At 49.9% G+C, this 11,104-nt stretch overlaps 1 protein-coding gene across 1 annotated transcript; it reads left to right on the plus strand.

The window, feature by feature from the left end:
* Positions 1-815: 815 nt before the first annotated feature.
* On the plus strand, positions 816-11,064 carry LOC122370621 (mitochondrial glutamate carrier 1-like). Its single transcript, XM_043346365.1, has 8 exons — positions 816-1,089; positions 5,239-5,321; positions 5,708-5,842; positions 6,082-6,231; positions 7,079-7,212; positions 7,496-7,687; positions 8,416-8,572; positions 9,125-11,064. Exons 2-8 carry the CDS (start codon positions 5,281-5,283, stop codon positions 9,264-9,266), a joined length of 951 nt encoding a protein of 316 aa, XP_043202300.1. The 5' UTR covers positions 816-1,089; positions 5,239-5,280; the 3' UTR covers positions 9,267-11,064.
* Positions 11,065-11,104: the final 40 nt, after the last annotated feature.

Consider the following 11,104-nt stretch of genomic DNA (forward strand, 5'->3'; position numbering starts at 1 on the left):
ACTCAACATTTTTTGAGCTAGAGGCCTGATTTTTCGTATAGCTGCTCCTCTATCCTTTCTTGATGTCCACTGAAAATTTCAAGTTTCTGTGGTTTTTGGTTTCGGAGATATGACCTTGTTTTTCAGGTCATGTCATGACCCAAATGGCCAATTCTCAACATCTTGCGTTTGCCATGGGCCTTATGAGCTTTTGACACCCTGATTTCGGCCTTTTTTGCCAGTCTTACCTCCCACCTATCATGGAACATGTTGTTCGACGATGTACAGGGGTCAAGGTCAGGGTCAAGGTCAACCTAGGTCATCTAAGATAATTGCGTTTTAGGCAAGCTGAATTTACTTTTTTTGAAGTTTTTTGACTGCATTTTTGGTAAAAGCTTCTCAGATCATGATTTCATGTAATATGGACCCAAAAACAATCGTTGCACACATCAGTATACACACAGACACACACAGACATACAAACACATATAATTGACCTTGACCTAACTTGACCTGAAATGACCTCAGCAGCAAAATTCTGGTCGGGTAGTGTGACAAAGAGGTTCTAGCTGGCTTGGCACCAGAAAACAGCATCGTCATCGGCATTTGATAAGCAGCACACTTGATATCCAACGGTGACCCAAAACAGCAACATTTTTTAGTTTGACCTGACCTGGAAGGTCAATGACTGACCTGAGAAGGTAAAACTGGGTATCATTGGATTTGTCTCTTCCCAAAGAATCTTTTTGGTCTTTACTGCTAAGCTCTATCTCCAACAGGAACGAAATGGCGCGGGGGGGGGGTGGCAACCCCCCCCCCCATGTGCGTTCTAGGATGGGAAAATGGCATGTGCGGGCGAGGGTTAAAGGCCTTGCTCGAAGTTATTATGTTTCGTTGCATTTCATGCAATGTTCAATGGTCTGTGAGGATTGAGAGCATTGAATTGTTTTGTAGAGTTTGAAAGCTTCGGCGTCTATGTTTTGCATCGTTTTAGGCCATTAAACGATTATATGACATATATGGCGCGTGAGGGTCGAATGAGAGAAACTTGGGGGCGGTGAGATTTTTGAGTTTTCCGTTGGTTTTCCTGCTGGCTCTGGTGATTGACGGGTAAGTTTGTTTCAAATAAATTGGAGAAAAAACTAAGAAAGCAATAAATTATCAAATCATCAGGTTTCTGACAATGTAATTTGTATAACATCATTGATGCTATTGCTCCCCAGTCCACTGAGTCCCCACTGAATTCAAGCTTGCAGCCTTATAAAGCAGCCTGGAGAGGTCTGCAGAGGAGACTCCGGATTCTGCAAAAGAGGGATTTTACATGATACCAATTGGCTCTGTTGTGATGGAGATTGCTAGTTCAAATACCACTGGCAGCAAGAAATTCTTTTGTGTGATTTACTGATCAGCGAATGACGCATTGATGCTATAGGTCCAACTCACAGTTGGAGCCTAATGCACCTTGCTGCTTGCTAGTGAGACATTTTCCACCAATCATCCTAATGCTGGTGTGCTTTTGTTGAAGAAAACTATGTAAGGTGGACATTAGCGTCGCCACGGGGGGGGGGGGGGGCAAGCGGGGCAGCTTGCCCCCCCAACCTCGGACCGGGCACCCCCTGAGATCGATACAGATCCGATGAGATTTTTGAGTCGGGAAAAAATGGGGGTACCTTTCTGAGAATGTCTGTGAGGTCAGACTCGGTTGGAGCGTGCAGTTTAAACCAGAGTCTGACTCGCAGTCGCCAAAATCTCGAGTCCAGACTCGGAAATGTCAATGCTGTGATTCATTCCATGTTCCTAGTTCGTTCTTTATTACATTTTACAGCTGATTTTCATAAGTTTTGGAGTGCTGACAATTTTCGTTCAAAGCGTGAAACGAAATCTTCTAGGCCTTTCTCAACTCTCGTCAAATGTCTGCGAAAGGCTCAAGTACCGTACAAGTGTCGCAGGGCTCATGAGCTTGCTTTAAACAAAGGCTCCTAAGGAGCTCCACTGAGCCCTAAAGAAGCTTTCAGAGGGCCCAAACGGGCCTCTGAAAGTCCCATTGGTGTCCATGTTCTCTGAGGGCCCATACACAGGGATCTTTGGGCCTTCGAACATTTCTGAGAACCTTAACTGGCCTCTGATAGTTCAGCCAAACTTTTGACGCGACAGACTTTGCTAACCCCAAGCCGCATCTGAGGGGTCACAGCTCACGTGTCCCTCTGAGGTCCGCAACACATGTTTGTTATGTCCCTACGTAAGGTCCTTAGGGATTCGACACAGACCCCGAGGGTTCACACTGTTATCCGAGGGCTCCAGGCTCACCCTGGGCCTAGTCTCTTAGCGCCCGCCGCCCACACTGGCTTCTGAGGGCCCCACCTTGTGCTCGGAAAGCCTTAAAGCACCACGTACACGTAAATATTTGAGGTGACCCACGCCGATCTCCGGGATCCTAAGCATGCTTCTGAGAGTCAGCACTGACCCTGAGTGGCCTGAAATGGCCTGGAAGTCCCAAACCTATCTCTAAGGGATCCCTTGCCGCTATGCCGTGCGTAACTTTTGGTTCCGTTTAACAGTTTTTGTTCGCGTTTGCAACGCTTCCCTTCACACGAAAAACGAGATACTTTTGTTCACACTCGAGTGAACAAAACACTTCCTCTCACTTGAGCAAAGATGAATTACTTCCGATTCACACTTGACACTTCCGACATTCACTCTCCGCCGAATGCCCAACTTAGCTACGATCGGTGGCTGGGATAAGTCCTATGCATTTCACGTAAAACCTCTGCATGCATGCGTGAATGGAGATTTTAGCAGGGTGATCCGATTAAATGGAGCGTTTTTCACTTTTTCTGGGTAATGATCATGAGCGTCGAGCGTCTACACAGCAGTGTAGACGTCTCTGCAGTGCGTCGGCAATCGCAGCCACTATATAATACAATTCTGCCAGTCGTTTTTGTCATGAAATTTCGAAATTTCGAATTTTTCTGTAAAAAATTACATGTCATAGCTAGAAGAACACCTTTGTCACCATCGTATTCCTCGCACCATTGCGCGTCGAATGATATGTAAAACGAGTGAGTAAAGACTGGGGAAAGGCAAGTTTTAACACAAAAGTTGATTTTGCCCCCCCAACCGAAAATCTCTGGCGACGCCTATGAAGGTGGATACTGGATAGTTCAGTGTGTCAGTGAAGGCCAAGGGGCAATTCCAACATTTGTAGTTTTCCATTAAAAAACCAATATTTCATAATTTATAGTTAAAAAGATGTTTTGGTGCAGGCCCTTCCCTTGTGTCTTCTCTTCAGTCCAGCATGATTGGTTTGGTTGGGCTGTTCGCACAGTTCAGATTGTCAACCTGGCAGCTGTCTGGTGCATTTAGGCATGCTGATGCCTGAATGCAGTCTGGCTACATAATATAGCCTCAGCATCTTTTTCAAGGCATTTGGGTGAAGTGAAATTAATGGACAATGGTTAGAGCAACACAGCATGTAGCTGTGTTTGTTGTAAACAGTATAAATCAAGATCAATATTATGTGGTTTGACCCTTTCTGTTAGGTCCCAGTAGATCCAGGTCATGTCAATGACCCAAGTGTCAAGAAAATTTGGATATGCTAAGATACCCTACACGAGGAAAACTGTATATTTTGTCCTTGGTTGCTTAGTCTGTATTTGATGATAAGCATTGGTTTTATTCAATAATTGTGTGTTTGTGCATTTGTTTAGGCTGGGCCAAGTCAGGTCAAGTCAACTGTAAGGTGACCCATTGGATATGTTTTGTAGGAAGGTAGGTCACTGGTAGGTGTTGATCACCACTGACAGTCTGTGTAATGTGCCACTGCCATGGGATCAAAAACCAGTTCACAAATGCCTTTATAAATGCCTAACTTAGGTCCAAAGTCCAAACAAATAAAAACTTATAAAAGTTATGTGATCATGCCAAGTGAGGTCACCAGGACCAGAAGTCAACTACCTTGACCTGAGTCTGACCTCCACAAGACCTTGACAGCCACCGTAATTTGGGACAAACATTCTGAATGTATATGTATTCATCTATTATTACAAAGAAGTCTGGAAACACAAATATAATGGCCATTGACATAGGTCAAACCCCCATTCAGGCTGGGGCCCAACATTCTCTGCAGAAACAGGTCACATTCAGATGAATTTACATTTGGAACATTCTGCCCTCCCAAAAACACACACTTGGGTCCCATGACACCACTGGCTCTGCCAAGACTCTCCAGTTGGTGGTGTCTGTGGGACGTATCCAGCAAGCCAGGGAGCCCATTAGCCCAGCTAGTGGTAGCCTCCGCCGTAGCCACCGTAGCCGCCGCCGTAGCCTCCCTTGTGTCCTCCGCCGTAGCCGCCGTAGCCGCCCTTGTGTCCGCCGCCGTAGCCGCCGCCGTAGCCTCCCTTGTGTCCTCCGCCGTAGCCGCCGTAGCCTCCCTTATGTCCTCCGCCGTAGCCGCCGCCGTAGCCTCCCTTGTGGCCTCCGCCGTAGCCGCCGTAGCCTCCCTTGTGTCCTCCGCCGTAGCCGCCGTAGCCTCCCTTGTGTCCTCCACCGTAGCCGCCGTAGCCTCCCGGGCTGGCCAGGGCGAGTGCGCAGAGCGCAGAGAGCACCACCAGAGCCGACAGGACCTTCATGCTGATCGCTGGCTGACAGAACAGGCTGTGACCTGGCCCTGACTGGTCGGTGGCCGGTTTTATACCAGCCGGCGGCGGCGGGCTGACCCAGCGGTGTTGGGTCACGCCCGGGGTACCGTGACGGGTCACGCGTGCACCGTGACGCTCGAGGTGCGCCGTGACATACTGTGAACTCGTGAGCAACCTTCACGACCGGGCGTGGTTGGACTTCGCACGTTAATAGTATAAACGCGAATTGTGCGTGACAAGTTTGTGACGAACACTGTTACGAATTGCATGTAAAAATGTTGACTAATTGAACAGTAAAGTACTACTGCGAAATAGACGCTGATAAATAATTTCGCACCTAAATCCTAATGCCTTTTGACGTACGTGCAGCGTATGAATTCCGCTTGCCTGTTTTTGCGGAGCTCCAGTATATGATCAGGGGAGGTTTTATTCACTAGAAACCAAAATATAGCGGTTGGAGTGCTGAATGATTGTATTGATTAGCTGTTTTGTCTTCATAAATTGGCTCTGCTGCTTGTTGATTTGATTGCTTTGTGAAATGTGTAGAAGAGAAAATTGATGAATGTGTTTGGTTTATGTACTTCAAACATATCAAAAGCACCGTGTTAACTATTTTTCGCAGGCAGTTACATTCGTCTAGTTTTCGATCCAAAGAGGCGGCACAATGACTGCCGGTAACGCAAGCCAAGCTCCGCAACAGTTCAAGTAAGTTTTCAACGGAGGAAAAGCACATTGCTTCAGAAAACATACTGTTATAGAAATTGTGTATTCATTTGCTGAATAATTATGTTGTTATAGTGCAACTTAATAATCAATATAAAGCTTTTGAAGCTGGAACTAAAAAGAAAACGAATTTTACTTCGTTTGACTGAAATCTGCCTATATCTGATGCTGTAGGTTTAAATGCGAAGCCAGTCTTGTGACGAATTAGATGAAGTAAGTTTTGACTTTTCAGTGCTTCTACAGCTTTGCTAAAGACGCCGTAACTCGCTGCCAGGTGCTGCCTGCGCCGCCCTGTTGCGCGCTGTTTACATTCCGCCGCCGTGTTCCGAGTCGCCTGGCGTTACATTCTGCCTTGCCACTGTTCTCAGACTCGTGCCGAAGATCGTGAACGGCGGCATTGCGGGCATCATCGGCGTGACGTGCGTGTTCCCGCTGGACCTGGTGAAGACGCGACTACAGAACCAGCAGATCGGGCCCAATGGCGAGCGCATGTACAACTCGATGTGCGTACCCGACCGTATCCCGCCGACTTGCGGATAGTGCAACTGCACTGCAAACTTTTGGAATGCTGAATTTTGCAGTTTCATAGTCAGCTAGGTGTAATAGTATGTTATCAACGCATTTGCAGTGAAATGAATGTATAAAATAAGAAGGTATGTAAGGTGACGCCCGAGGTAACCATATCACGCCTCAGTCCGACCACCACTGACTGACTTACCGTCTTCCATTTGCGGCGCCACAGGCTGGACTGCTTCCGCAAGACGTACCGCGCCGAGGGCTACTTTGGCATGTACCGCGGCTCGGCCGTCAACATCGTGCTTATTACCCCCGAGAAGGCCATCAAGCTGGCGGCCAACGACTTCTTCCGTTACCAGTACCAAAACAAACAGGGGTCAGTGTCTAGCAGTAACAGGACGAGATGGGTTCAGTGCCACCGAGAGACCGGGGTCGGCCGCAGTGCTGAGTTTTTTGTCGTGGTTAGCTTCAGGTTGCTTGATGTAAATGGCCGCTGACATCTGAAGTTGTGATATACATCGATTTTAAGTTAAATGTAGCTACCACCCTTGTGGCGCAGTTGGCAAGTGCGTTCACGTTTGGTGTGGGAGGTCCTTGGATTAAAGCTGACCTCTGGCAGCGTTTTCCTCGGCCGGCTCCTACCCAGGAGATGGCAGTAACTGGGGAGTGTTCGCTCGGTCGTGGGGATTACCGCTGTGCCAGCCAGCGCCCCCGGCCGCAGGTACACGGGCCTGATCCGCCTTTAAACAGATCCTTCGGTCCGGTGACATGTCCCGAGGGCACGGCCTCGCTTCATGTCCCGGAGCAGCCCTCTGACCTGCCGGGCCCGAGAAATCGGGATAGCCCCAGCGTGCGCACCAGTGCGGTGCCACCTGGGGTGCGTGACAGGAAGCGTGCGGTCAAGGCTGTCCCGCGTAGCGGGTGCCGAAAACGCTTCGTACCACTGCCGTGTAAATAGTGTACTAACCCAGTATGAATGTGTGCTACTAACGACAAAAGCCCGGGTCGGGCAACAAAAATATTAAAAAAAAAAGTTAAATGTAGCTCTTGGGAGGTAAAATTTTGGTTTTGCGTGTATTTCTGGTATACGCACACCGTCATTATGGTGTTGTTTAAAGACGATATGACGTGCCAAAACAATGCATCAGCTCATTTAGTGCAGGGCCTGTCGTTTCCATCAGTATCCACTTGTGCTGTAGTGCTGACCGCTCCTCCGTCGTCAGGAAGCTGACGTTGTTCCGCGAGATGGCGGCCGGAGGCAGCGCCGGCTTCTGCCAGATCATCGTGACCACGCCGATGGAGCTGCTGAAGATTCAGCTGCAGGACGCCGGCCGGGTGGCCGCCATGGCCAAGGCAGGTCAGTCAGCGCCGCTACCCCTAGCGGGGTCAGTCACTGCAGGTGCTGTCGCCTCGAACGGTGGATTCTTACAGTGTGCGTCGGACCCACTGTGGGTGTTAGTTTTCGGGTGTGCTGGAATTGCAGCAGGGGAACTATAGAAACGCCTCGTTCACAATATTTCGTCGTTCGCTTATTCGTTTACTCTTACCTGTTACTGATTACACAGAAAGATATGTTCTTGTTTGTAATATATCCAACAATATTCCGTTTTTAACTATGTAGTGTTCGGCTGCCTTTTCAGCCGGCTCGGGCGCCGAGGTACCACGCGTCTCGGCGCGTCAAATCACCATGGACCTGCTGCGAACACGCGGCATCACGGGCCTGTACCGCGGCACGGCTGCCACTATGCTCCGGGACGTGAGCTTCAGCTGCGTCTACTTCCCGCTGTTTGCGCACCTGAATGCGCTCGGACCGAGGAAGGGCGATGGATCGGGTGAGTGGAAGTGGGTGCTTCGAGTCGAGCGTAGTTAGTGGTCCCGCGCTCGCCAGCTGGAAGTTTGCCGGACGTGTGTGCGTTGAGACTTGACCGTCTGATTATTTTCATTTGAGCTGGAGCGCGTCACAGAGCAATGTGCGGTCAGTGGATAGTTTACTCTGAGTTGAGTGTGGTCTGCTGTTGCTATGCACGTGGTCGCAGTGATGACTCTACCGTTGTGGGTGGTTACCGCCTGCTGGCCCTGAAATGGCTGATGGTTTATGCGATATTGAGCTGTATCATCCGTCGTGACAGACTATCTTGTGGGTGTGTCTGACGTGCCTGTAGTCGGTTCCCCTGAGTGAAGTGCGCTTTTTAACCCTGACAGTGGTGTACCCGTTCCTCCCCAGGCGAGGCTGTGTTCTGGTGCTCCTGTATGTCAGACGGTGGTGCGTTCCCCCTCCCCGGGCGAGGCATTGTTCTGGTGCTCCTTTCTGTCTGACCCCCCCCCCCCTCCCCTCTTCCTCAGGCGAGGCGGTGTTCTGGTGCTCCTGTCTCTGTGTCTGACCCCTCCCCATCTTCCCCAGGCGAGGCTGTGTTCTGGTGCTCCTTTCTGTCTGACCTCCTCCCCCTCCCCAGGCGAGGCGGTGTTCTGGTGCTCCTTTCTGTCAGCCCCCCTCCCCCTCCCCAGGTGAGGCTGTGTTCTGGTGCTCCTTTCTGTCTGACCTCCTCCCCCCTTTCCCCAGGCGAGGCGGTGTTCTGGTGCTCGTTCCTGGCCGGCTGTGCCGCCGGTTCGCTCTCCGCACTGGCCGTCAATCCGTTCGACGTCGTCAAGACGCGACTGCAGGTTATCAAGAAGGGCGAGGGCGAGGCGGCCTACAAGGGCATCGCCGATGCGTTCCTGTGAGTACCGCTGCTGCTCCGGCGACGTGCCGTGGCTGAGATGGCTGAACGGGCCGCGGGGAGGCAAGGGCGGCTATCTGGTGTGGCCGCAGTGTTCCCGAGTGGTGTCTACCTTATTGGGGATGAATCTGTAGCTTGGGAAATGGGAAGTCGATAAGACGTGATGCGATTCATTGACTGCTCGTAAATTATTGGTTGATTCATGCGTAGCTACGGACAGTTGAGCTCATCTAAACATTGTTTCGTCACCCGTGTATGTTTGGTTTATTGCTATGTGTGTGTGTGTTTTTTTTTTCATCCGCTGGCCTCGTTTACATCATCCATTGTCCTGTTTATTTATATTTTATCTGTTTTATCAGCAGTGCTGCCACGACCACACCTCCGGAACTTTTTGTCGTCACGCGGGACGGAGTTATTTCTGTTTTATCTCCCTATGTCGAGTGTTTCTGGGTGTCCCGTTAGATGTTTATGCAGCTGCCTGCCCGCCTGCTGTGTTTTTCTATGTACATACGTCGGCCTGCCTGTGACCTGACCCTGAACGCTCCCCGGCAGGAACATTATGAAGAACGAGGGCCCCAAGGCGTTCTTCAAGGGCGGTGCGTGTCGAATGATCGTGATCGCCCCGCTGTTCGGTATAGCGCAGATGGTCTACTATTTCGGTGTGGCCGAGAAGTTGCTCGGTTACCCGCGCTAGGCGTCTGATCCCGGCTGGGCGGCTTTAGTAGGAGATTGTTAGTTGCAATGTGTAGCTGGACTGATATTGGCAGTGTCTGAACCTTCAACCTACCCCGCCGGTATGACCTGTTCGGGATGATATCCTCGTCTGACGTCAGGACTATCCTATCTTCTAGCACCTATCATCTCTTCTATCAGGTTATCCTCTCACTATCCTATGCGCTAGCGAGACACTATCACGGTATAGAGTAGGTATCACCCTGACTTGCTCAGTACTCTAGTGTTGTAGTTTGGGATGTGCACCGTTCCCAAGTGCTAATCGTAGGGCCTTTCCCTTTCCTATGCTGTCTTTTTGTGATGCCAGCGTCATGGTAGCTCCGTCTGATGACTATCAGGCGTACCCTACGGTACTTTTAATGGAAACATTGGTGAATTACCTGGTAGACCTCTTGTACACTTAATTGTAATACCCGAATGTCAAAACGTTACTAGGGCTGAAACCCTTTAGACAAGACAACCATGCATGTCCATAACCAAACCTTGTAGTTTGACTGTGCGCTGTATATGGCTTTGAAAATCAAAACCACAAGGGTTCAGATGTAGTTTGCGGCAATCCCGATGACAAGTACACTAACTAGTGCAATGACTAGCTGCCAGTGTGGTCCGGTGTGTGTAGACCGTTGGTGTCGGTGTTGTGACGTTGTTTGATGTGTTGGTGTGAGCGGCGCCCAGGTGGTCGCCAGACCCGTGGGCGGGCCGCGGTACCGTCTCGTCGAGCACGGCTTCCAGTACAGACAGTGTGTAGCGGTCGAGGAGTGTAAGGGTAGCAGGGCGTCGGGTGCCTGGAGTGATACGAGGGCGACTGGAATGACGAGTTAGCTTCTGGAGTGACGCGGGGCTGTTTGGAGTGGTGCTGCAGGGTCTCCAACGCATTGTGTACTGTGTGAACTGTGAAGACGCCTGGTACGAGTGACGTGGACGATGGTGTATACATTTGGTGATCTGGGAAGACATCCTGTAAATTTGGTCACATGTGAGGGCACCCGGCGTCTGAGGCTATGTGTGAAGACGGTCGGTACTTGTATTGCTAGAGGGCAAACGGTGCCTGACGTGTGGGGGCAAACGGCGCGTGGAGTGGCGTTGTAGCGAGTCATCTGGGTGAATCAGAGATCTGAGGAGAGACGTCAGAGGGTAAGCGCGACCTGTGCTAGATTCAGTGAATTGACGCCGGGGTGAACATATAAGACCGAGTGTTTCCTAAGTCATTCAGTTTTATTGTCGCATGGTTTGGTCTGTGCCATTGAATTGTGCTCGGCGTTCTGATAGTTGGTAATTAAGCAATGATTATTGTTAATCGGTGCTATTGCTTGGGGACATGTAACGTTAGGTACAGCTTTTGTGACCATACGCTCTTAGGTCGATTGTTTGAGGCGTGACTGATATTTTGGGAAGGTTTGAGGTCCTGTTCTTTCAATCCAGTTGACTATGCTCAGTGCTCACGCAGTGTTTTCGGTGCTGATTGCGACCAGTAGTTCAGTATTTGTGACGATTTTGTCTACGTATATCCGTAAATTAGTTCATTCAATTGAACGTTTGATCTAGTTCTGGCGTGGGTAATTGCGATTTGTGTATAATCTAGCTATACCGCGGACTAATTCGCCCTTAATTAGCTGGCCCTCGGCTGACGGGTTTTCAAATTTCAGTATTGAGAGGCCATTCTCAATGACTCGATCGAGACAACATTGCACTCCTACACAATTGACTGGTGTATTTGAGCAATGGCGTTGGCGTTGTAACAATAAACTTCCTACGCCGAGGCTGTTTTCTACGATAGATCAATACCCTGATGTCTGGCAT

Source organism: Amphibalanus amphitrite, unplaced genomic scaffold (genome assembly GCF_019059575.1).
Source record: "Amphibalanus amphitrite isolate SeventyFive unplaced genomic scaffold, NRLGWU_Aamphi_draft 001151F_arrow, whole genome shotgun sequence".
Classification (NCBI taxonomy): Eukaryota; Metazoa; Arthropoda; class Thecostraca; order Balanomorpha; family Balanidae; genus Amphibalanus; species Amphibalanus amphitrite.

Excerpts from the sequence above, each read along its gene's own strand:
- LOC122370621 (XM_043346365.1), top strand. The coding sequence starts at position 5,281 with ATGACTGCCGGTAACGCAAGCCAAGCTCCGCAACAGTTCAA. Across the intron at positions 5,843-6,081 it reads GAGCGCATGTACAACTCGAT|GCTGGACTGCTTCCGCAAGA; the intron begins GTGCGTACCCGA and ends GCGGCGCCACAG. Across the intron at positions 7,688-8,415 it reads GAGGAAGGGCGATGGATCGG|GCGAGGCGGTGTTCTGGTGC; the intron begins GTGAGTGGAAGT and ends CCCTTTCCCCAG.